We start from the raw sequence: 26,685 nt of genomic DNA, 5'->3' as shown, positions 1-26,685 counted from the left end.
AACAAACAAAGCCCCCTCTTTGATGGCTTTGGGTGCTTTGTTGGATATTCAGGATCGGTGTCCGGACACTACTATAGTTAGACAGCACACCACTCTGAACTGTAAATGCTTATCTTCTGTACTATTTTAAAAACAATGTGCAGGAATACTCAGGACCACACAATGTTAACACTTGCTCTCGGCACTGCACGCACACATACAGCTAGAAGCAGTGGAACCGCACTGACCCCGTCTATCTCCTGCACCAATCCTCAGCGCAGGCTTGTTGCATATGGATGTGCTGTATATATATAAATTAATATATATACAACACCTGAAGGTTCCCATATAGCATTTCCTTTGGACTTGGCGGTGTGTAAGCATTTCACTGGATGATCCAAATGTAATTGCAGGCACCATCCCTCAGTTTGGCACCAGAGCAGCTTTGCTTAGGTGGGTTTGGATCCATGGAGACCGCAATCTGGTTCTGATTAACTTAATCGCTTTGAGACTGTTGTTCTGGAGAAGTTTACTTTGCAGGGGAAATAGCTCAGGAAAATAAAATAACAAACAAGAAAGCGGCTCAAAAGCAAATGTGGTGTGTAAACAGTTCTCGGGCGGCGTTTGATTGGCCTTCACAACTGTGGCCATTTCATGGAGCCACTCCCCGCACCCCCAGCAACCTCATCCCTGCACAATTAGTGGGAGGTGAATGGGTTTATATGGAGAGTTGAGGGGGAACCCGTTAAAGTTGGCATCCATAACAGACTCCTCACAATGGAGAGGACCCCCTTAAAAGGTGGTGAAGCTGTGTACCTGACCCAAACACGACGCATTGATGGAGGCATTTGTCAAAAAATGGCGCCCATGGGGTGAGGAAGGGTAGGTGAAAGTGGATTTGAGGTTTTGCGGCGGGCCCTACAAAGAGTCCGCCAGCCACAACGGAGGGGCCCAAAGCGTGTGATTATTAATTACTGATGGCTTCCCAGCCTTTGGAAATCAGGGGGCCGCAGGCATCAGATGTGTGGAAGAGGCAGAGGAGCGAAAGGCCTGTCATTATCATCACAGAAACAATGCTCGAATTTGGCTGTCATGCATTTTTGCCTAATTGACTGTTTTGATGCAGGTTTTTTTCCTCTCCATTTTGTTTTTGAGGGGGCACTGATGCCCCCCCCCCCCTCCCCGGTCTTGATGAGGAGAACTTGGTGGGCTTTCAGCGTCACCCAGCAAGAACCTTCCGGAGGTTCTTTGATGGCAAAGAAAGCCCCTGGAGATCTCAGGGGCCTCATTGGCCTCCATTTATGTATCGGCACCGTACACACATTTTTGATTCCTGACAAGAAATGAGTGAGGAGAAAAAGTAATGTATGGAAGGCATACAGTCTGTGTATGTGAACGTATGTGCTATATGGTGTATGTGTGTGCGTCTACGCACGACCGGCCGAGTGGTACTTTTTGTGTGTGTGTGTGTGAGACTGCAATGAAAGGGGGAGGCCAGGGACCCACAAACCACATGAGGGGTCTCCTAATTTGCATAATTAACTGTTGACACTAACTGTGCTTAATGAAGGCCTATAGAAGTCATTGACCCTTTTACATAGCCAGCCCCTGGGAATGAGACAGAGGCTCCTCCGGCAAAGGTTAAAACAATGTGTCTGGTTAACTTCTGACAAACGCGCCGAAACGCCCCAAAGTCTCAAAGATTCATGCTCAATGGTCGAGGTTATGGCGCAGAACGACCTGCGACTTCCCAGAGCTGAAACACCACCAGATGTTTGCTGCTGGTTACTCATCGCTCATTATTAGTTTTTTGTTCGACAGAATTGCTCAGTCACGATTAGCTCTGGGATATGTGTAAGCAACTTTGAAAGCTGAGTTCCCTTTCTGCAATATTAACAGTTCCAAAGAACTTGTTGTTGTTCACTCCATCCAAAAGGTTTTGTTTGGATACGCAGGATTACACTTACATTCCCTAATGCAGTTCCACGAAACTTGGCTGAAGGGACATGGGTCAGATATATTGGTTTGGACCCAGGAAATTTCCCCTAGAATTTAACAACAGAGAACGATTCATGGATCTTGACGAGTCTCAGATATATTTAGAGGACTGATATCTCCTGAGTGTAATTAAGTGCCTGCTCGATTGAATTTAAAGGGACTGTTGGGCCTCAGATGTAATGGTGGAGATATATGCTCCCCAGTCAGTTTATTTTGTATTGATCTTGTTACTAATATGATTCTTAGGAAATTTAAGTTTTTTATCACAAAGTTTAATCTGTTTTCTAAACACTGTTGGTCAGAAGTTAAGTTTTTGATGTCCCTCAACACAAACACAGGCGCACAGACACAGTTTCAATTGTGTGTTTTGTAAGTATTTAATGTATTATATTTTAAAGCAACTTTACAAAAACGTTGCCGCTGGGTTCACTCTTGAGTTACATCTAACACTAACCTATAGATAGCCTTGCTTAGGGAAGTGAGTTGTATTTAGGTTGCATGTGTAAGTTCATTATTAGAAGAGGGTGGCACCGGCCACGTTTTGGCCAATAAAACAGCAGAAATGAACTGAAAGCCTACAGTGTGTTGACTGGAGATGAATAGCAAGAGTAGGCTGTGGCCAGTGCTTGTATTGTGAAAAACAAACTCGCACACAGACAAACCACTTGGCATGTAGCTGGGATCCCTTCATACATGCTTGTAAAGAATTTATTTAGATGTTTTCCATGAAAGAGTTAGTTAAATCCGTACTTGAACTACTTTTATAAAAATCTGCTCAGTGGTTTCTCTGATGCATCTAACTGGAGGTAGACACAGTTCAGCTTACGAGTCATTGAAAAGGTCCTCTTCACTTAGAAAGACACACTGAAGTTACACAAACACGTGTTTAGAGTAAATGTAACTGTGGTGCTCTGGATCACCTGTAAAATATAATGCTGAGGATATGCACATTGGAAGTGGAGCACTCGATATGTTGTCACAGTTGTCAAAGATTTTTAGACAGCCGCCGACCGACAGACAAAAAACGTCTGTTAGGGGAACTTGTCAAACATCAGAGCCATCTTTTATGTGTTATGACTAATTTCTTCCTATGCTTCTGAAACCACTTGGTCCTCCCTTAATGGCTGTCAATCCTCTAGGGTCATGACACTTCTCTTCCCGAAAATGCCCCTCTGTTCTCCTTTTGGCGTCACTGTTAGTAGTTGACTCCTATTAATGGCTTTTCCATTTTGTTGGTCTTAAAAGCCTCCAGAGGCCTATCTACCATTCCTGTCTAAGGTCTGTCGAACAGAGGGATTCTCTCTCTCTGTGTCTTTAGTTTGTCATAGGCCGCCAAAGAAAGCTTTTCTCTCCTCTTCCCTCTTAATCCACACACTTTGACGTGTTCAACGAGGTCACTGGGGATGTTATGAATGATCATTGTGAATCTGTTTGCGTTGAAAAGGCTTTTCCAGTCTCCCCCACCCCCCCACCCCCGCTCATCAACCTAATTCTCGGCTACAGCACAATGTATAAAAACAGATTTATTGTTCAGTTGGTCCCCATCAGGTTTTTTTTTTTTTTCCCCAAAGGGGCCTAGAAATAGTTGATGGGAAGGGGTCTTTCACATTTAAGGACAATGTCCTTAAGTTTGAAACTTTCCCACACTTGTTTCAGAAAGGGGCCCTAAGATCTGTTTTTATCAAAAATTGAGTTTGTCATCAATAGATAGATGCTCTATGAATATATATTATAACTGATGTAAGTGGGGCAAGTACCCTCCCCATCCACCCACCCTTTTTATGTCTATGAGATGGGGCGCCCCCCACCCCCCTTGGTTCTTGCACACTGGTTTGAGGGCCTTCAAAAGGGGGCCCCTCAAGCTTTGATCCTCTATATGGGTGCGGAAAAACATCTTTTTGCCCTACACTGTGCCCAGGAAACCAAAGTTTTTGCCGCCGCCGTATGCTAATGCAGCCAAGCTAATCACCCTACCCAATTACAAGATTTATATACCGTAATGGCACCCAGTGGTACCCCTTCAGCCCTTCAGTTCTGTGGCCCCTTATCTACCCTCCGGATGTCCCATGGAGCAAAGGTGTCTTCTGTCTGTGAATGCAGCTGCCTTGCCACCACCTCAGCCTCGAGCTTTCTTTTACAAAAAGAGGGTAACATGAAAACAATCCCGTGGGTGGGCCCCTTAATGCTGTCCCTCTCATTCTCCATCTAATGTACTTTTCAAGTAAATGTCGTGAAACACACAGTCGCTCTAAGGTGGACTCCAGACAGATAGATGTGTCGGGGGGGAGCTGCGGCCCCTCGGTCTCCTCAGCATGTCTAGGGCACCTGCTGCTTGGATTATATTTATCCTATCAGTATCTCACCCATCAAACCCATTTCATCTTCTCCCCATCATATTAAATCGCGCCCTCAGTGGGACTATAATTTCATACTTCAAAAACGCTTCCTCATTTGTCATCCGTTGTTTTTCTTCCTTCTCTGCCTTCAGCCTGGTGAAATGTAATGTCTAGTAGTGGTTGTGTGTGTGTCTGGGGGGGGCACAAAGGTTATGAACTCTGTTGATGAGGGCACATTTGTAAGAAACTGAGTGTTTGTGCTAAGCGATAGTGAAAGTTCGACCCCAGACTGCAGGGTAGCCCACTCCTGGCCCCTCTGAATGGGACATACATGGAGCCTGTGAAGTGCTGGCTGAACCTGCCAGAGCTCTTGGATCTTTCCCAGCTTCTCCTCAGGTGAACTCTTGTCCTGCTTGTTTAAAGGGAGAACATGTTCTTCCCAAATAAAAAGACGGTAATTCAAAAGACAATCTATTTTTTCCTTGAACTTAACACGAGATGTATTCCATGACTGTTTTTTCAAACCTCACTCGTAGACAGTGAACATGAACGATGAGGGGAAACACCATCTCGGATATTAAACAAATTAAAAAAAGCCTGTGCATACTTAACTTTGGGAAAAAGCACTTTTGGATTTTGGCTAAATATATTTCTTATTAGCTTCAAAGAGAGATGAAGAGTTATGAGTTATTCAAAACATTCAAAAGGGTAATTTCAGGTGTTGCAGGTTGGTTTATGAATATAATTCCTACTCGAACAAAATATTTTTCTCACATTAGTCTGTCCCTGAGGTAATCCGTGTGCATCAGTACATGCCCTCCTGGACAGTCTTGAGAGTGTAGGTGCTGTCGGTTTGCTTTGACCTGACAGATGGCTTTGTTTTTACAAAATGGGAATCATTAAAAATAACTTAAATTGTGGCAGTGGAATTCTTTATTCACGTGTTGTAGCCAAGAGCTTTTAGTGTTTGTTTTTTAAGACTAATGGTGTGGTTGTGATTTCCAGTTTAGTTTTTTGCATTGGTGGCTCATGTGCCTGTTTTGTTAGTGGGGGCAGTAACAGAAACAGGAGTTACATTAGTCAAACTGCTTATTTGCAGTGCACATTTGTTGTCTTGTCCAAATTCTTAATACGTCTGTAAACTGTATTTCATGTATTGACATGACAATCTTTAATAAAGGTTTTCATTGCACAGGAATGTTGACCAGAGCACCTTCAAATATTACCTGTTGTCCAACAAATTAAGTCTAGTCATACTGTCATTCAATTAAAAAACACATTTCAAGCACTTTAAAGGTCAGAGCGTCTGCAATGGCTTAGGGAAGGGTGCACTTGTTCTTAGTGTTTGTGTGCCTGTATGTGTGTGTGTGAACCACAGCAGCGGGCACTTACTGCCACTTCCAGATGGTGCTGGAAACAAACAGGGCTACGCTGTAGGACCCCTCAATAGGACCGTCTAGACTGGTCCCTGACCAGACAGATACAGCCTCCCATCAAATTAGCGTTTGTCAGATTTATGGTAATGGTCCGCAACAGTCTTCCTGTCAGTGACATCAAGATTTACAGCACTGACACCCACCCATGACCCCCCTGCTGCACACTACATATATGCCATCCTCATCCTGACTGTTCCCTTTATCCTACAAATGCACCCTCCCCTGCCCCGGCCGCTTTCGCTCTCTCCATCTTTCTTTTCTTAGACCTTGCTCGTTGCTGCTGAACAACTCTTGCCCGCCACCCGGCCTCGGTTGTAGAAATGGTTGTGTGTGTATGTCGGGGAGGTTTGTACGAATGCTGAGGCCATCAACTCCCCCAGTCTCCGTCTCTGAAAGCATCACAACCCCAGTGGCAAAACCACCCAAGCCCCCTCTGCCTCCCCAACAATGGCTTGTGTCAGGGTTTCCTGTTAATCCTCTGTGATGAAGCTGGAGTGTTTTTTGGGGTGAAGGGTTGGGGAGGAGGGTGAGGTGGTAGTGCAGAGAAGCTTGAGGGGGTGTAGTTTCGGGGTGATACTGAGTGTTTGGGAGTTTAGAGGGTGAGGAGCAGAGGGGAAGAAGGGATACATTATTGGTGGTGGTGGTGGTGGTGGTGGAGTGGAGGACAGACAGAGAGCCCCATGTATGCGGATTAGCGTCGCCCCCTCTTTCATGTCGGCGTTTTTGGGTGGTAACCTGATCCCCGAGCCCTAGCACCAGTGAGCCCAGTGGGAAAGGCTTCCTGACAGATATCCCGTCCATTCTCAGCCCAAATGTTTTTCCAGGGCTCCTCCTCTGTCTTTGATCCTGCCTCCTCCTCAACCACGCAGGGTCACAAGCTGCCATGTCAGGCCAGAGAGGAGCGGGCCGGCACTGGAGCTGCTCACCGAGGAGGGGAAGGGAGAGGGGGCCACTCTCATCTGTCCTTCTCAAATCTTGCCCCATATTCCTGACTCGTCTTGGTCGTCTTTCAAAGATGACCTTACACTCCAGATGGTCGCTGTCACGTCACCTCATTCAGTCAGATTAAAGTCCAACCTGCACCTCTGTTAGTAAATAGCAGGCGGTACACATCTGTTTTTCTGTTTGTTCCTGGGACTGTGGTCACTATGACGAAACTCATTCTTCTGGGAATGTTTTGGTATTTTAGGCAAGATGCCATCCTCCCTCAGTCCTGTGCTATATATATTAACTCTTGCTCGAGAGAAAAACTGAAATATCGCCCTGGAAATGTGCAGTTTTACAGCTATTTGATGGTTTTATATATATATGGTTGTTTTCATTTTTTTTGTGGTGAGATGATTAGAGGATGATAATTCAGTCATAGAGTCAAGCTACAGTGATGCATTTCTTCTTACCTCCGCAGTGGAATAACTGCAGTATGTTCCAGCAGAAAGCTGGGGGGCGCTCCAACTTCACACTGTGGATTTCTGTGTGTGCGCGCACGTGTGTGTTCCAGCTTGTCTCCTTGTCCAGACACCTTAGCATCAGGGCAATAGTGTTTGAGCTCTGAAACGAGGGCCAGACAGACAGAAGTGGGATGAATGAATTGGGTAACGGGGGTGATAGGAGAGAGAGAGAGAAACAGAGGGAGAAAGAGAAGGATGTTGCTTCAGAATAAGGGGATGATGTGCCTGCAAAACAGTGACAAGCAAATCAGCTTTAAAACAGGGCCTCCCCTACACACACAGACATGAAGGCATAATGGGTTGTGGGTTGTTTTGTCGACTTAAGTAAGACACGGTCTACTTCACCAGACGGGATATTGAGCTGGTGCAGACAGGGTCATCTTGTTATTGCTGTATGTCTGTCATTGCAGTCCACTAGGTCTCTGTGATATTGTGCTTTAAGCTGTTGAAGTCAGCAGTAAACATATATTTATCATTCACTCCATCAAAAACATTCCACACCACTAGATATGCATTGTTGATACATTGAATTGGAGTGATGCGTGCCCCCCAAATGTTCCAGTGTATTTTGTGTGTGTGTGTGTGTCTGTGTTTGTGTGTGTGTAGGTGTCTGTGTTTGCACAGGGATCTATTTCTGATGCGGGGGTAATGAATGGCACCTGTTTAGTCTCCTTAGTCGGCCACCATTTTTGAAGTGCAGTAAATCTTGCATTTCATCACCCGCAGCTACACTTGAAAGCGTATCGCAGTGCTCACTGCCAAAGACGCATTTTGTTTGTTTAATCTCGCAATTGAGGTTTTAAGAAACCAGTCAATCATGCCTGTAGTGACAAGCATCGTGCCTCCGGTATCATCTCACGTGCACCTTCAGGGAAGAGAATGTGCTGTCACGAGAGGCAGGCGGAGGGAGTTAAAGGGCTGGTGGAGGAAGTGTTCAGAGCGTTAGTAACCCGACGTCTTGGTCGTAGATATTTGTTATGTTATGAAACGGAGTAAAGGGGTGGTGGGTGGTTTGGCGAGGTGTGGCGGCGGACGCAGGCCTGAAGCTGTCTGTGGTTGGCTCGGTAACAGCTAGCCATGGGAAGGGTCCAGTGAGCAGCCTTGTGTGTCTAGCATGTCTCTCTCGCCCCTTAACGAGAATGGCATGCAGTGTGCCCCACTCACCCCCTTCCCTCACTGTACTGAGCCTCACTGTGTCCCACCGTGCACCCCCCATCCAGCTTCAAAGCGGCAAATAACAACAACAACTGATGGGGGAGAAGATGAATGAGGATGAATGAATGTGCCCCTTCCACCCCCCCCCCCCCCCCTTTGCACACACACCCCCTCTACCTCCCTGGCTCCCCTCTACCCTTCCCTCTGTCCCTGACGGACTGTCTTCGTACATGCCCTTCTCTGCTACCGCCCTCTGCTTACCCCTGGTTTTGCAGGCCTGTGTTATGACTGTGGCCGGTGTGTATTACACACATATCTGTTAGCGCCACTCCTCCGTCGGGACGCCCATATAAAGGACTGTCATTTTCAAAGGTCAGGCGTGAGCCCTGCACACAAGTGTTGTCCCGACACTTGGTCTGGAAAAATAAAAACGGCTTGCTTGACCATCCGTGTCCTGTGTCTGTCTACGTTTCGGATGTCCTTTCCCTTTTCTCCTCCCTCCTCCCTCCTCTTCTTTCCCTTGCTAGTACCACTGTTGTCGGGAAATCAAGATACCCACCTTGTGTCATTTGGCAGCCGAGGAGGAAGTCATGGATTGCTATTTGGTGTGCCTATCTATTGGAACAGGAAATAAATGTGATACCACAGATTTTAATAGACATTATTACACTCATTAGCACCATCGCTGGACCGAGTGCAAACTGTTCATATCCGTTGGTCTGTAACCTACCTTTCAAAACACAGACGTGCTCAGCAAGGACACACATTTTTATCTGAGTGCACATGATTTGTGTAAGAGAGGTTTATTTAAAAAAAAGAATGGACACATGAATTATTCTGCGAATGCTCTACATCCTGGTTATCCATAATCATAGTTTCCAGGACTAATGAATGAAATCATATTTTGCTTTGTGTGTTTGATTTGTCAACATGCCATGGACGGTCAGCACTCACGTTAGCAGCTATGCCTCTGGATGTTCAGCATGAACGCTAAAAGCGGTCGGCATGCCCACTATGTCTCTAGTGACCGGAAGCAAAATGCTCCACACACTATTGCATATGAATGCAACTCGCAGGAAATACAACAAATTAAAACACTAATACCAATGAAACTTCAAAAATAGTTCATGTTGTTTTGCATGACTGCACCATTAGTTCAAATGGAAAATTCATGTGTTTAGTTAATAGTCATTCAGACTGATATATTTGGTATTTTTGGAAACAGATTTGTCATAACTTACTTGCTTAACAATCCGTGATGTTAAATGTTCATAAGCTCATCTACCAAGATGTGTATGATAAGTGCGGAATTTGTTATGTTTGGATACTGTTAGCCAAACATCTGGATAAACACAGTGCTACCTAATGATCCGAGAAACCGCTAATCTCTTCTGGGCAAAGCCGTGGATAAATGATGTAGTTGTCCTGAGTTTTCCAGCAATAGCATTAGTCCATGATGGACACCTGCAAGCACCGTGAAGAAGCAGTAGTGGTGTTGTATAACAATTATATCGAAACGCACTTAGACACAGCAGAGAATATAAAACATTTAGCAGGAGAATTTGTTGGCCTTACGCTGCGTGTTCTTTTACGGCCCCAATGTTTACTCATTATTTCACAACTGAAGCAAGTAGAAAACCAGTCCAAAGGAACTAGAAGCTTGTTGGGATACCTCAATTGGGAAAAGGCTGTCATGTCACTGCCCGTTTTCCTGTCCTGTGGTCTCCTAACGGCAGCCAGAGAGTACGAGAGTGAAACATGAACTAGTCTGCTGCAGTGGTAGCGACTCCCTCTAACCCACATTTATTACCTCTAAAAATACAAAGTGGTTTTCTAAAAAGAGCCTGGCTCCTGTTCTGTCCAACTACGTCAGGTGAATTTGCAACACCGTGGGTTATGACTCACTGACAAAACAGTTTTATCTGAACGGTTCAGCGTTCGTTTGAAGTGGCTCGACGCTTTGCATTGATCTTTTTCCATATACATTCAGTTCAAACATCCAAGGGTGCGTGATGTCCACAGTATGCAAATCGATCTACGGTCACTCGAGGTCGGCAGGCTGCAGGGTGGTGCTGGTTAGGCTGCATGCTGGAGAAGGGAGGAGGCTTTTGCAATCCATATCTCGGTGTATTGCCATTGATTCAATATATACAAAATGCAAAACATGTTATTAATGTAAGTGATTTGTAGTGCCAAGGAAAATGCTCAGGATTAAAACCATAGCATAGTATAATGCGCCATAGCTGCTGTCTGCAGACCGGAGTAAGATGCACATTCTGCTGGTAGAATAACTCAACACCGAGCTGAGCGTTTATATTCACAGCAGCAAGAAATATTTTGGAAAGTTCATGTCTCTTGTCAAATTGTCTGTTTATCTTGAAAAAGGGCCAAAAAAGTGTTGCCAAACATTTGATGTGAAGTTTTCTGGTGGACGGCGTAGCTTTTCACTACTACACGTCAATCCGACTCGACCGGACACGCCCCCAACTCACACGAGACTTGGCTGAGCGACTCGTTGAGAATTGGCCCCAGACGGGAGTGGAGACCCGGCTTTGAGAGAGGGATTCATTTGAAATGATGTTCACAAAATGTTGAGTGCTTTTCTAAATAATAAAGGCATCTGCTAGTAGTTAGATATCTATAAATCAGACAGTAAGAATCTGCTAATCTCACCATGCCTATGCTGCAGCATGAGGATTGTTTGAAGGAAACACTGGAGAACAATGAACTGTGGTAGTCATTTTCTACTCATACCATGGATATAGGGAATATGGGCTCTACCATCATTAACACTTTGCTAAATGCTGTTAAGTTTGAACGTCTGTATCTCACTGGTCAACCAGCAGTGGTTCCAGCTTCGGTTCTTGTGTATCCGAGCTTGGGTTGGCTGCCAGGAGGCCCAGTTATGTCCCCCATTAAACGTCTCGACATTTCTTCCATTCTTTCTGTCGTGCATCTTTTAAGGAGACATTCAATCTGAAAAAATGCAGCCTGGCTATGTCCTTAGTGATATATGTTGTCGGCAGTGTTACCCATTTACATAAAGCCGAGCTAATCAGCTTTCACAACAACAGTGAGGTAATGTCTTGGCAGGTCTCTCAGTGAAGCACAATTAAAACATGTCCAATCCTATAAGAGGCAACCAATCGATAAAGTCTAGGAATGGCAGACTTTTTATGGAGAGTGCTCTGGCAAGGAGTGGCAAGTTTTTTTTAATTTTTTGAAGATTTCCTTTTTAATGCCTCATAGTAGTAGTTTATTGGTAGCTTAAAGAACAAGGAAGCAAAGCTGGCACATGTGTGACAGTACTCGTGAGATGACCTTTATATCTCAGTCATTTCCATGTTGTGCGAACGTTAGTCAAACAACATTTGGAGAACCGTTGAATGTTCAATTCAATTTCCAGTTTTAATCACAGCTTGTTTGTTTGGATGCCCTGAAAAGCAATGGAGGCCATCGTCACAGCACAGAGTCTCTCGGCCTCCGTGACGCAGCACAACTGATCATTGAGTATGTAGTTAACAGGGGAGGGGGCCGGGCTCTCGAGGTAAGCAAAGGTCTTTGGACATGTTTATTTTCTCCTCTGCCTTTTGACCGAACTCCCCTCGTCAATCTTGTGCTGTCCAAGAGGGCCAGAGGTGGGAGCGCCCATCCCTCTCTCTTTCTCACAGGGGCCACTGTGTACGTGGGGACTGCAGGGTCAGGCCCTGGATGCTCCTCCAGTAAGGGTTGTGAAATCTGAATTCTACAGGGCGGGAGGGAGGTGGGAGCTGTCGTGTCTGACTGCTCCCACATTTCCAACTGCGGCAGCAACCTTCTTTGTTGCCGTCATGCACACCGGGTGGAATAATAATATTTTTAATTTAATTTTACTGGGAAAATAAATAAGACTTCACTTCCTTCACATCTCCTCGCCCTAACCACATGCTTCCTGACGGCTTAGAGCCCTGACAGCAGATTTCACCTTCTCAAATCTTTACATGTAGCTTGAGGGAAGGTAGATGATGGGGGGCAGCAAGGGGGCGAAGAGAGCATGGAAGAGAATAGAATGACCTCATCAAGCCAAGTTTTTACATGTGTTCCCCCATCTGACACAAATGTGTTTCTGATCTTACCGTTTTTCTGGAGAGGGGAATGTTTCCTGTTTGAGTAGACCGCTGGGTTCACCGAGGAGTCGGGGGGTCGGGTTGCTCAGCCAACGTCTGGTTCTGTTGAAGAAGATTCCCCACATCTCCATCAAACAGCAGCTCTGTTTTGGCACGGCTCTGAAAAGTGACCCTGGTGGTCACGTTCGTCTGGGGGTCTGCGGGAGAATCAAGACCGAAACACTATTTGCTGCTGTCGTGTTGTTCTAAAATCTGAAAGAAATGATGGTTGCATCTCCTAAAATTATCTACTTGTTGTCAAAGATCTGATCTCCAGTTAAAATCTGATTCCAGTAGAAATCTTTGTAGTCGTGAACCAAAACCAAAAACTTGAACATTTGCCAAATATTCTCGACCGTTGACGAAGAATATTTGTTTATCCTCTCGTTTGTTTATATCTGCTTCTCCCCACTGAGGTATACTTAATACTTAATGGCATGCCAAAGCACACCTGGGGAATGTGTGCACAGATGTGCAGCAGTTCATGTACACTTGTCCATGTGTTTTCCTTCCTGTCAGAGTCTTTGATTGAACAGAGTAGCAGTGGGTTGTGCAGGGTCGTCCCCTGACATGAGCAGTAAGTAATCCTGTGTTGGTGTTCTTCCACCTGAAATGTGATATAGTATATGGGAGAGTATGTGTGTGTTTGTGTGTGTGTGTTTGTGTGTGTGTGTGTGTGTGTGTGTGTGTGTGTGTGTGTGTGTGTGTGTGTGTGTGTGTGTGTGTGTGTGTGTGTGTGTGTGTGTGTGTACACGCATGCATATGTGTGTGTCTGCCCTGCCTTGTCCAGACTGGTTCCTGTCTTGCTAATAAAAGAGATCTCTTTTTAGTTTTGGATACCGATCTCCCCACACAGGTTTAAAGATCTCATTCACGGTTCACACTGCATTTGCCCCTTAATGTCTCACAGCAGGCCCTCAGTCCCCGGCTGTGATTCATGGAGTGACAGGTCTGCCTCTGACAGCCATAAGGGCCCAATCAGACAGGGTCCACACACACACACACACACACACATACAGACACACACTGCAGACAAAAACATGTTCAGCAGTGCTAAGGTGCATGCATGTGCCGCTCCCATTTCCTTCCACATCTCTTTTCATGTAGACTTTAACACAATATGACATAATTACATGAAATCATGCAAATCAGACCTCTTGCGGATTTATTCTTGCCATTGCTCTGATTCCTTCTTTTTTTTACTGGAACACGAATAAACCTTTTTTTCTTCTTAAATCAGCTGAGAAACTGGAATTCTTTCAGAACTTTGACATGGAGTGTCATAAATGCTTCATCATATAAAAACAGCTGTAATGCCCCCGGGGCTCTTCCTGCAGAGCTGGAGAGACAGATAATTCGTTTTAAGGGTTGCACAATGCGTTGTCATCCCAAATGCAGAGTCTTCATTTAATCTAGCCCATCTCCCCTGGGGGGCATTTTTTGTTTCCCAATGCATTTATACTTTTGTTTGTTTTGTTTTAGTGTTTCCGGGCACTGTGCTGTAAAGGACCCCCACCTCCAAGACCCGAGTATGATGTGGTGTGCATTGGCCTGACGGGAGCTGGAAAGACCAGCCTGCTCTCACGCCTCTGTAGTGAGGGCAGTGACGGCATCGTTCCTACAACAGGTAGGTGAGCACCACGTGTGGATCAGTGGAAAAACGTTTTTCACTGCGCTTAAATAGAAGCATTCACCCTTCACAGATATACACCTAACTTTCCTCACGGTCGTACTTGCACGTTTTCCAAGCTTCTGAAAAGCTGTCATGTTTCTAGAACAAGTTGTCCTTTGGATTAGAACCACAGATAGATAATTTTGTCCAGGTAATACTGCTCGCCAATAGGGGGAAGCAAGTCTCCAGTATGTCTTTCAAAGCCTAAGCACTCATGCCAGAAACACTCTGCTGGATCTCACTAGCCAATACTCAGCTTCTTTCCTCTAGTCAAGTGGGAGGCTGATGTTAAGTATGTCCAGAAGAGGAGGCTTTTGGGTTAGTACATCATCCTCCTGGTAGTCAACGCTGTGCTTTCCATATACAAAGCGATCCCTCAAGGACATGGACATTCCTCTTTCCTCCCCTGGCTTTGTCAGCAGTCAGCTTTGAGCCATTGCAGAAAATCTCATTTTAGGTTTAGTCACTGTGCACGTTCACCATTATAAACTAATTCCCAAATGTGCTGCCTGCAAGTGTTGGCTTGTACGTCCCCGTGGCAGGCGGTGATTCAAGGGAGCGATCACCTGTCGGCGCCCACCGTAATTGATAAAACATGCCGATTATTTACCTTAGCAGGGAATTATTTTAGTGAACTTCACTGAAATAAGACTTAGCTGTCAGCACGGTTTGCATCTGCCAACATCGACAGAGGAAAGATCATGAAGAACAACGAGGGGGAAGTCTCTTTTGGCTCCACCCTCTTCTTACTTCATGATTTTGTATGTTGTAATGTGCTTGAATCCCACATTTAACATCTAATTCAGATGTTACGATCATAATCTGCCCCCATCTCTCCTCCTGTTTTTGAATCTAACCACAAGAGGAATTCCCCCCTAGACCATTTTGCATGATTTGAGCTGAGCGTTAATCCTCACTTTTGTCTTTACTACTTAAATTTGTGCGTCGCCGCAAAAAACCCACCACACGATCCATGGTAGCACTTTAGACGTCAGCTCAGACCTCCTCTACCTCCGACGTAGAACAAAACACTTCAGCTTCACTTGTTTTTCTGTTTTGAACCCGGACCCCACAAAGTGTTATTTTCCTCCAGTTAAACATCACCGTGATGTTGACAGTCCTCTTTGTGTTCACCAGCTGGTAGTTTGGAAAAGGTACATCATCTCCTACAAAGACTAAATGATAAAGTGGATATTTTCTACGTCAGATATTTTTTTCCTATCCCTTTTTCTCATTATTAAAAAGCAATCCAGCCAACATTCCTAAAGGTTGACTCTCTCTCCTAACATGTGCCGTCCACACACACATCACACACAACACACACAAACTTAATTTCTTCATGTCATTACAATGTTGGATTTCGATTTTTCTTCTCTCAGGTTTCAGCATCAAAGCAGTGCCATTCCCAAATGCCGTCTTGAATGTAAAAGAACTTGGAGGTAAGAGATGCAGCCCATTGTCAATTAAGCTTTCATTTAATCTGACATTTCCCCCCCACCCCTCACCCCTACTTTAAATCCGCAGTGGGAGTTTATTGCTAAATCTGTCTTCTGTGAAATAAAGGCGTCAGGTAATGATTTTCTTATGGGTCAGCCAAAAACAAGTTATAGCAACAAAATGTTTGGATCCTCTGTAAACAAAGCTGCTGTCGGACTCAAAATCATAAACAAGTTATTCAAACGTACAGATTTGCCCTCTTGGAACTCTGAATGTTTTGACTTTATTCAAGGAAACCTGTTCTGATATTATCTCGCCCATCTGTCGACAGTAAGTGTTTATACAATTAACTGTGTACTCTACAGATGCAAAAGCATGTTTGTTTTTGACCTCCAGCAGCATCACACCTTTCGTACAGACGTCAGACCTGTTAGTGGATTTCAAAGTGGCTGTACAACCTGCATCTTGTTATTCCTGGAAACGTACGGCACTCGAGGAAGCTGTTTAATAAGCACAGATGAGGGATCTTGAGGTGGAGATACGTAAACAGACCCAGGGAGGCCTCCGCTTCTTAAAGGGAGCCTCAGGAGAGAGGGATGAGAGCTCTCTCTCTCTCTCTCCTACTAGCTACTTAGTGACAAGAGGAAATTTATGGTTATTTTGACGGTTAAAATAATTTATGGTTTTCTTCTGCAGAGTATGGGCACATGGCAGGTGCAGTGCTTATTTTGAAGGTTCACCCAACCTAGCCTCCTGAAAAGATGAAAAACACTCTCACACACACAGACACACACAAAGAGGCACCGGGGGACCACCAACGAGGGTGCTACCAAATTTGGACAGAGCGTATTAGGGGGTTTTGAAAAAAGGTCAAAGCCAGTCTGATGGGACATTATTGTGGTTGGAAAAACACTGGTCCCACGGATGACACGTTTGAAATAGAGAAGTTAGTGTAGGATGGGGAAATCTGTTCTCTTGTTCTCGTTGCCCCCCCCGCCTGGACCCTCACTAGTCGGCTCCTTTTCTTGTAAATACAGAGAGCACAAGAATCTGAGCGATTTATGGTGCCATCCGTTATGGATATTTTGGAGAGGGTGAAAACAAGCACATGATGTTTTGACGCCTCAAGTCACTCGTTTTTCTCTGGAGCGCAGTATAGCATTCAGGTTGCTGTCTGAGGCGGGTTGTTGACATGCAGCCCTCTTGTTTGGCCTAGTGAAGGCGTACACTTCTTGCAAATGTAAATGACGTAAATGTGGAGACAGGAGAGCTGGTGCACTTGCGTAATACTCCACGGTTCAGTTTTCGCAACGAGCGTTTTCTGATTAAATCATTCTCTTTCTCCACTGTTTGTGCCTCACTCCCTTCCTTCTCGTAGCTTTTACAACAGTAAACATTCCTGGCGTAGTGTTATTTTGCTCTGTATCAATGATGCGGAAAAATGATACAAGATGTGACGCACAAACGTCAGTGTTCTTGACCCCACAAAATGCTTGTTTTACACAATACCTTTGTGGCTTGTTCTCTTCACTCAGCTTTGACTAAGGCAAGGGAAGAAGCTTGTTGAGGAGCATGAAGAAGTGAGGCACTTACCATGTATTTCCTTCCTCTCCCACCGCAAAGCCCATTGAATGTCAATGAGGTATTCTCCCTTTATAGTATGAAATGTAAAGCAAGTCTTCCATATACAGGTAATCTTAAGTACCGGAGGTTGGGAAGAAAGTTTAAGGCACCAAATGCTGTTAAAGTATAGGCTAAGTATTTGCTCATTTTGGTTAAGAAGAGAAGGTAAAACGCGTTAATCCCTTCCTCACGAAACATTTACTTTCTCACATTTTTATATGAAGTTCTTGTTTTTTTGGCTGGGTAACCTAGATTATTGCTCAATCCATTTCATCTGAGAGATAAAAGTGGCTTAAGTTGAACAGGATGGAGGCACATGGGAGAGCAAGTGCAAAGGTCAACACCTTTTGGCAGGCTGAGAAATTTAGCGTACAGCAAACAGCTGGAAACATGGCACTCGGAACTGGCCGAGGAGCCAGGTCTGTCTCAGTCGTTTAAATGCTGCAGGCTACGAGCCCATGTAAGTGTGGCTGACTCACAACTGTAACTCGTATTGTTGCTATGCAGGGTATTGCATTTTTAACTCTCCCTGCCCTGAGTGCACAGGGCCAGATTGTTATAAGTGCAAGCTGTCCTTTAAACCAGAGGCACAGACCAGCCTAGGCAGGAAGCCCTGATGTACGACGCCTGGGATTATTCAGACTGAGCTATACGTTTTTCTCACTCATGCATTTGTCATTGAGGTCCCTGCCATCTTGCTTTCAATTGTTCTCTTACTCATCTTCAGCTCTGGTTTCTGTTTCTGCTTTCTGCCTCTCCTTTCTGCCTTATGTCCTTTCTTCTCTTTACTATTGCTTCTGGATTTTGCTTTTGGTTCTTTTTCGATCTTTGTCCTTCCTTTGCATCTCTGTTCATCCGTCGCTGCTTCTGTCAAGCTCTGTCTCCTTATCGATTTGACCACATTGTATGGCTTTGATAAAGGCACACTGTCCCACAGTCGCTTTCAGACAGGACCTGTCCTTCATCTAAGTTAGTGTCTAAATACTACATTTACATGCAGGAAACCCAGTCCATTGTTTTCTTCTGACATCGGACTTCTTGGCCACGCATATGGATAACAGGGTTTCGAACCTGGATTTGCACGCGCATCACAAACAGGAAAAGTATCACTGTGTGATAATTAAAACCAAAGTCTGACTAAAACTTAAATAAATAAGTTGGTTTCCACAGCTGAACAGCAGTCTATTTAAACATGTGCACGCTAAAAGACAAACTGTGTGGTCTCACTACAGTCTGTCTTCACTCAGAGGAAAAAAACCCTCATCATGCGGCACTGTCACACAAGACCAATGCACTGGAAATATGTCAGTCTTAGTTTAGACATTGGTTTAAGGGTAGTGTCTAAAAGTAAGGATGCACAGATCCAGCTTAGTTCCGTTCTTGATACCGATACTGATACCTTTGTCTAATAGAGAATACCAATCTGATACCAGTGTCTATCTGATGTCGGTGTATTCATCAGTGTGGAAGAGACAGGGATCATTCATTCATGTGTGAGGCAACTTCAGGCTTGACTAGAGCATAACTTTGTTTATTAGTTATTTATACACATTTATTAATAAAATAATAAATAATTGTGTACCGGCAACTTGATAAATAACCCAATACTCAATCCAGCATTTTCAATTAGCATCAGACTGTCGAGAGAAAATCATCTTGTGCTTTATCATTGCACCTTATCAAAGTACCCAAAATGCACAGTGAGGCAGTGTGACCAGTCTGGACCTCTTGTTTAAAATTCTCGGTCATTAGAAAATCAGGAATTAAACAAATGCACCGAGTGGATTGTGCGTCTTCATTCAAACACACCCAGCACAAAGAGGTTGAAAGTTTATTTTAATCAATTCGCAACACACTTTAAAATGAAGTATTTTTGTTCTAATCGAATACGGTGATCGACATTGAGAATCTTTATTCATACAAGCGTTTGCTCCCCTGCTGGTGCCAGGTAGGAGGACTCAGAGGGAAGGGGACCTCCGGGGACGAAGGAATCTATTAAGTGTGTGTATGTGTGCGTATAAGTCTGGACAGTGAGATGACGTCAGGTCTAGACAGGCCATTTCACAGTTTGCATTTATGCCACACAATGACAGCTGATGAAGAAGTGGTGCTTATAATCACCACTCGTTGCTATTGTTCTTCAGTGTTGCTGCTGCGGTTAAAAATAAGGACTTTTGATTTGGAGTTCAGTGGTACATGTGTGCGCAGGCAGTGTTCCTGTTGAAACACTATCGATCATCTGGTTTTCCAATGATGTACCTTATTACAACATAGTTGAAATTAAAAAATAATAGTAAAAGATGATTGCTTCAGTGCCAATTCAAATGTTTAATTTTTAAATCAGCAAAATAATATGCTACATTCACTGAATGTGTGAATGAGATTCTTGTAAATTTGAACGTGCTACTTCAGCTTTTAGTTAATTTATAGAGTTCATCTCATCATTCAAGTCTACAAGTCTATTATTTACATGCACAGAGATCACAAGGCAAGACGAGGGACATTCAGGAACATCATTGAATATTTACCAGTCGTCTTTGGCCACCAACAGGCAAAGGAAGCATTTCAACATCATATAACAAAACCACTAGGATTTAGTCATCTCAGAGCCAATGTGGTTCTTGTTTCTATCAAACAGGACCACAGTGTGTGCTTCTTTGCCCAGCAGGGCAGCTTTTCCTTTGCACAGGAAAATGACCTGACCAAAAGTGAAATTGTAAATTGTCATTTGGGTTTAAAGCAGATGGTTGCATTCACAGACTGAGCTGATTTTTGGAGTTCTGAGGACAGCAGTGTAACTGATCTCTATTTGAGGCCTCATTCAAGGATATGACCCCATTTGATGTTGGTTTTCTCGGCTTGAATGGTGCATCACAGACATCGTGAGGGACATCCCATTAATATCATGAAAGTATCAAACCCACCCTGTCTGTTTTGATGTTGCAGTGGCAATGTGGTCGGTCAAATGTACAACAACAAGCAGCTTATAGATATGTACACTCAGCGTCTTGCTTCATACAGGGTTAAACAGTGAGGTATATGTTCTAGAGGCTTGATTAAAGTGTTGAATAAATAGCAAGAGTGTGGTGATTAATTATTACTTCAACCAGACATATAACTTGTCCATAACTGAAAGCTGCTGTACCAGCCAAAGTGGCACATTATGAAAATGACTCGCCCAATGGAGAGGAGGGGTGTGTTGGCAAATCAGAAATACGGCCAAATTATTTTCACTTGGTAACTAAACTTATTTATCTCAAGCATTCAGAGGCGTTGCATTTCTGTAAAGCATCTTTGTCAGTAATGTGTACAATGGTGCGCTTAAAAAGACAGTGCTGAGACTACCAGTTGATGGGTGTATCAACAGCTGAAGTGTTTTTCACCTCAGTCCCGCCCCAGCTCATTCCTCAATGAAGTAAGCAAACTTTATTACTCGAGGCCTCCCTCGCGGGTCCCAGCCCTCCCTCCCATCACTCCATTGTAGCTGTTTTGTTCAGGGGGAAAAAAAACACTGTCTGCTTTTCGTTAGGGAGGCTTCAAAGGGAGTTGCGTTCAGTGTTTCAACTTTCGGGAATGAAAAGAGACCTGATTGGCAACATGGTTATGTTTTGTATTGTAAGGTAAAAGCTGGCAAAAGTGAGCAATGTAGGAAAAATATTAGAGTTGTGTTTGAACTGATTGTGAATATGAAACCGTAGCTTCATTAATACCCAACAACAATCAAAGAAGAAGCCTCCAATGGAAAATACAGGGTGATAGTTTGAATTTTCAGATGATTTCAGAAACACCATCAAAACAAACCGAAAGTGAATCTGAATTCAGGCCCATGAATCATCTGCTCTTAATCCTCCCCGTGTAATTGTTTACTTGTGTTTTACCGACATTTTCTTCTCAGCTTAGTTTTTTAACTCATTGTCACATTTTGATGAAAGAAGAAGAAACCTGATCACCGGAATGTTGTCGCCACTTGTGTTTGTGTAAGCAGCAGATGTCTGCTGGTTTTCCCATTCTCTTCTCGTACCTGCCAACTCTGACAGCATGGACTGGTCTCCATATTTCTTCTTCATGCTTGATTTTTGTTTGTCTCAAACGGTGTCCTTAAAACCTGAACCATAAATACCTGAACTGTGTGAGCTGAAAGATTGTACTGGAGGTTTTTCTATCATGAAGTAAAGGAGTTAAATTATATATAACTGTACTACAGCAACATCGTTTCAGCTCAATCATTAAATCCTATGTGTGGGAAAAAAAATATTTTTTACCTCATGATAAAAAAGTATTTATCATGAGGTTTAAAGTTTATTATATTGTTTAAGGTAAAACTTCAAAATATCAAGCCTCAATTATACTTCTTTGTCATAAGTTCTTGATAATGTCTTCGTTGGGAAAAATGCCAAATTTGAAAAATATATTTAGTAGTTTAGTTTTACAAGAAACAGCCCAAAACCCAGAAATTACAAAGAAAAGCCCCAAAATCCTAACAACTCAATATCTGTATTTAAATTATATTTGTCATTTTTGATTGAAAAATAACTGACAAATACAAAGTATTTGAAAGTCCATCATCACTTATTTACTTTGCCCTCGATCATAAGAAGTATTTTATGGACGGGGGGAGTTGGCTGCATCGGTAGTGAGTGTGAAGTACTTGCTGCTGTGCTTTAACACTTTACAGTGGCCTGTAGCTTTACAGTATAATGTACATCTGCTTAAGATTCACATCTCAAAGACCTTAAACCAATATTACGTATTGACATATTTCCTGCAGTGCATTGATGGAGTTGTAACATTCATTGTTTCAGCCTCAACTGCAACAGAAGATTGAAATACTTCATCTTTGTGGAATGAGAGAAGCTGTGCTGGGGGGGGCAGGGATCAGATTATCAGATTTATATAATTTTGACATCACTGAGTCAACTGTTTATATTATGGCATGAATTAATATGTTTCCCTTAATGGAGGGCATAGAATCATAGTTACACGGTTACTACTGTGTTTAAGTGACACTTGAACACATAACAATGGTTTGAGTGGAGTAAAACATTCTCTTCTATTTTTAGGAGCCATTTATCAAGGATTTATACGCATATTTCAAAGGGCAGCAATGAAGACAGGAAGACAGACAAACAAGCAAAGACATGAGGTCTTACTCATCGTGCACTTATTTGATTAATGATATGTAGTAGGGCTGCCAGCGTCCCTCAGGAATCATGACGTCATGCTTGAAAATCCTCCTGTTAGACCAATAGATGGCAGAAGTTGCCAACGAGATTCAAGACATGGCGGACATTCCACCATTTCCAGGCAAAGATGAGAGAAACTTCCTAGACAATCTCTCAAGTGCCACTTTGTCTGATAGCTTTCCACTCCAGTGAGAGGTGTGAGTAGAAAGAGTGGGGGAGGAAAGAAGGACGGGAGGGGAGAGCACGATGTAAGGGAGTGTTGTGCAATAGTACGTAAAAAGTGTTACCATAGAATGGTGTGCCTTTAGGCACTCAATAAATTTGGTTATCAAAATAAAATGTAAAACATTAATATTTAAAATATTAATATTAAATCATAACTTTAATTGGTTAAAGCTCTCGCGGGGCACCACCCTTCATAGAGGGGAAGAGATAGCCAATTTATTGATTAAGATCAGTCTCATTAAGATCTAGTTCAATTAGAAATCTCAATATTTTACCATTAAAGATTATATAATGAACAATGAAGGTTTATGGAGTTCTTAACAGTGTAACAGTTGGCAAGATTCACTTATGCAATATTAATGACAGAACATTTGTGAAAGAAGAACATTTATTATGAACATAATAACGTATAAAAACACAAATTACTAAACAATCAAACTAACTAACAAGGAGGTGTGTGTGTGTGTGTGTGTGTGTGTGTGTGTGTGTGTGTGTGTGTGTGTGTGTGTGTGTGTGTGTGTGTGTGTGTGTGTGTGTGTGTGTGTGTGTGTGTGTGTGTGTGTGTGTGTATGTAAATTAGCATGCTTTAAAAATGGTCCCTAAGATAAGAGCCCCCCCCCTTTTTCTGAGGTTGCTTTATGGGGGTAGGTTTAATTAGGTGGAGACTATGCGTGTGTCTGTGTAGATGTTAATCAGATAATGCAAGAGTCAGAGAGACCTACAAAGGAGGCCTATGAAGGGCCTAACTAACAATTACTTTCAAATAACTTGTTGCCACAATATCACAACACATATCAAACTTATAAACACACACTGATCAAATAAACAGTCTTGCTTAGCGTAGTATAATTATTAAGCCCAGATTATGTTACCAGTCCGAGGGAAAGGGGAAAAGAAGTTGCAGTCCAGTTGCAGTTCTGTGACGTCTCCTGGCTTTGTGGTCGTAGAGTTCTGCATTCGCGATTCTGTCGAGCCGTGTGCTCAGATGCTGGTTGAAGTTCTCCTGCAGGACATCGCATCGCTACGAGGAGTTTTGTAGAGCTTGAAGGTCGAGGAGATTTCCTTGAGAGGGGTGAGCTGGGAGCTGCACCTCTGACCTCCGGTAGTTGGTGGGAAGAGCAAATTAGGCTGGAAAGCCCTGCTGTCCTCGGTGGGATGGGAGAAAGGGAGAGACAGCCTTCCGCCCTCGGCGGGATGGAAGAAGAGAGGCTTTAGCAGCCTTCCGCCCTTGGGAGGATTGGAGAAAGAGAGAGATTTTAGGCAGACCTCTCCTTATATTGGCCCCGGTGACCTCACAGGTCTTGGACCAGAGTGACCAATATGGGAGACTGAGTTCCTTGACTGTCTTAAGACAAAGGGAACATGTGGCACTCTGGGAGACTGAGTTCACTCCAGAACATGCGGCTCCCTTGTTTCAAGTTTGACTGAAGGGAGGCCTGTGGTTTGCACAAAAACCATGTCCCAACAGGAGGTTAATGTCACCGAGAGCACTTCGTGAGGTTTAAACATTTGCCAGCCTCACAGTTCGTCACTTCTTGGCAATTACCTTACTATGAGCAACAATAACGAAAACAACAGTTCACACGATTGCAAAGGAAGTAACCTCACCAGACGGGGGAGCATAATTTTAACCAGAGCGTGTATGTCTTCAGAAAGCAAACGCTCATCTCTGCATATGAAGAACATAAAAAATCCCCTTTGTAGTTATGTGTTCATGGTGTCAACAAGTTTGTTGAGCGTGTAGAACAAACATTTAAAACAATTTAATGGAGAACATCTTGAGGGAACGGAGAGTGTGCAGCTGAGTTAATGAAATGTAATCATCGTGTAACGGCAGAAGATGAGAAGTTTATTTTATGTCCGCAAATATAAATCAGAAATTACAAGAAAAACTACACTTTGATGTAAAAACAGGAATTTTTTAATGCACTCTAAGTATTGTAATAAACACCTCACATTATACGGCTTGGACTTTTTCCATATACTGTTGACATTTTGTGTTTTAAAGTTGTTTTCAAACCCGAACTCCAGAAGTTGTCGGGACACCAGCGGCGCCTGGTGAGAGCAGTAGGAGGCCGGACATGACGTATATAAATGTTGCTGCGGAAAGCACAGTGTGTTTGTTAGTGTTAGTGTTTTTCAGCCCTAATCACCAAAAGCTCTTGAATCTCTTTGCCTTTTCAAGTTTACGTCTTCGTTGTCATCTTCTGCATCACGCGTTAGAAATGTCCTCAACACGCCCAATCGCTCACTGCGACTTTACGAGACATTTCTCTGCTGTGTCCTCACGTGGGACATTAAACTGATGACGCAGCTAATCATGTTATGTCGTTTGACAGGAAAAATGCAAAAGGGGCATGCTGGAGGATATGACAAGTATATGGTGGTTGGTTTGCAGATGAGTCAAAGATTTTTGTTGCAGCCACAGATTCTTGGTTCGGGATTGTGAACAGGTGTAAATTAAGAGGGACACAGTGGGTGAAGAAATATTTAGCTTCAGGAGCAAAAGGGACCGGGCCAGCACCTACCAACACTACAAAGTAAGATGGAAGACAATGCCTGCAAGTTTTCCATGAAAATAATAGGAAAGGACTTTTCTCTATCATTCCTTTCCTCTTCGATAGCATCGCCTACACTGTCATAGAGTGAAAGGTTGCATGGCCGGTAGTGGCGACAGAGGGAGGTGGTGATAAAAAGGACACGACTGACTCATTTTGTGAACAAGCAGGTCTCTTCCACAAATCGCACATGAAGTTGCCATGACTTAAACCATTGTTAGCGGACGGGATGGAGCCAAGTTCTCGCTTTTCAAAGAAAGAACCATATGCTGTTGACGAGGAATGAACCCGATGTCGACGTATAGACAGCCTTGAAAATGAGCCCAGACTCAGTTTGATCCAGTGAGGATGTGTTTTTACTTTACACTGAGTTTGGGACTGTGGAGATCACTCCTGTGTCTTAGCAATGACCTGATGAGCAAGAAAAAGAGTCGGCCTAAAAAGTACTTGATACTGCAAAAACGTTGAGGTTTTAGTTTGACACAAAGCAAGAGGGGGAAATACTGTGGATGTCTGAGTTTTAAAATAGTATGTGACATGGTTCTGTTTCCTCAACATACACTAGTATTACCTTGACATTTTTTACTGTTTAAATAGCTTGGTGTTCTTGGTGGATAATGAAAATTAGATTCAAGCTACAATAAAGGTAAAGACAAATGCTTCTTCATGAATAAAATTATTCATTTTTGGTGATTTTCATCCTTTTTTAATTTAATTATTTGACACAATTTGTTTCTTATGGTCCAGAATGGAATTGTATTTCTGCAGTTTGTTATTATTTATAAAATCTTCTGAAGTCAAATATTTTGCTAACAGTGTTTATTCTAATAAAAACATTTATAGAAATTATTTTATTTTTATTGTTAAACAAAGAGAAAGGAACTGGAAAGCAGCAAAAGTGTACATTTTTATTTTATTTGTTATTATAAAGCACAGAAGCTGTAGTTATAACTCTTGTTAGCACTTCATATGACAATAATACCGTGTGTTATCCCAATGATTCCTCGTAGAGGCTGACCACTTTAACATCTGTCTACAGGAGCTGAGCACATCAAGAAATACTGGAGTCGTTACTACCAGGGGTCACAGGGAGTCGTCTTCGTATTGGACAGCGCGTCGTCCGATGAAGACCTCGAGGCCGCGCGGAACGAGCTCCACTCGGCCCTGCAGCACCCACAGCTCTGCACACTGCCTTTCCTCATTCTCGCCAACCACCAGGACAAGCCTGCCGCAAGGACGCCAAACCAGGTAACCAGGCCCGGCTGCATGGCTATCTTCTTCTTTTATTATTACACCTCAAGCATCACTAACTGTTATCAGGTTCAGCACATGAACTTCCACAGATTCATAGAACTCGACATGTGTGTCTCAATCAGAAAAAGTGGTGGAACCTTTGCTGTGGTTCAACTCCAGCCTGTTAACATGAGCACTGAAATGAAAACCGAGTCGTTCAGCGTCACGCACACAGCTGAGGTGTGGTCCAGGCCTAG

The 26,685-nt window shown here is 43.4% G+C and overlaps 1 protein-coding gene across 1 annotated transcript in view; it reads left to right on the top strand.

Annotated features, from left to right (window-relative positions):
* Positions 1 to 26,685, top strand: part of arl15a (ADP-ribosylation factor-like 15a) — an 89,771-nt gene that overhangs the window by 21,511 nt on the left and 41,575 nt on the right. Inside the window, exons 2-4 of the mRNA XM_053420615.1 lie at positions 13,980 to 14,124; positions 15,549 to 15,608; positions 26,235 to 26,443. Of these exons, the coding sequence (XP_053276590.1) occupies positions 13,980 to 14,124; positions 15,549 to 15,608; positions 26,235 to 26,443 (414 nt within the window). The remainder of the gene's footprint in view (positions 1 to 13,979; positions 14,125 to 15,548; positions 15,609 to 26,234; positions 26,444 to 26,685) is intronic.

Source organism: Pleuronectes platessa, chromosome 4 (assembly GCF_947347685.1).
Source record: "Pleuronectes platessa chromosome 4, fPlePla1.1, whole genome shotgun sequence".
NCBI lineage: Eukaryota > Metazoa > Chordata > Actinopteri > Pleuronectiformes > Pleuronectidae > Pleuronectes > Pleuronectes platessa.
This window is presented reverse-complemented; position numbering and strand designations above follow the sequence as displayed.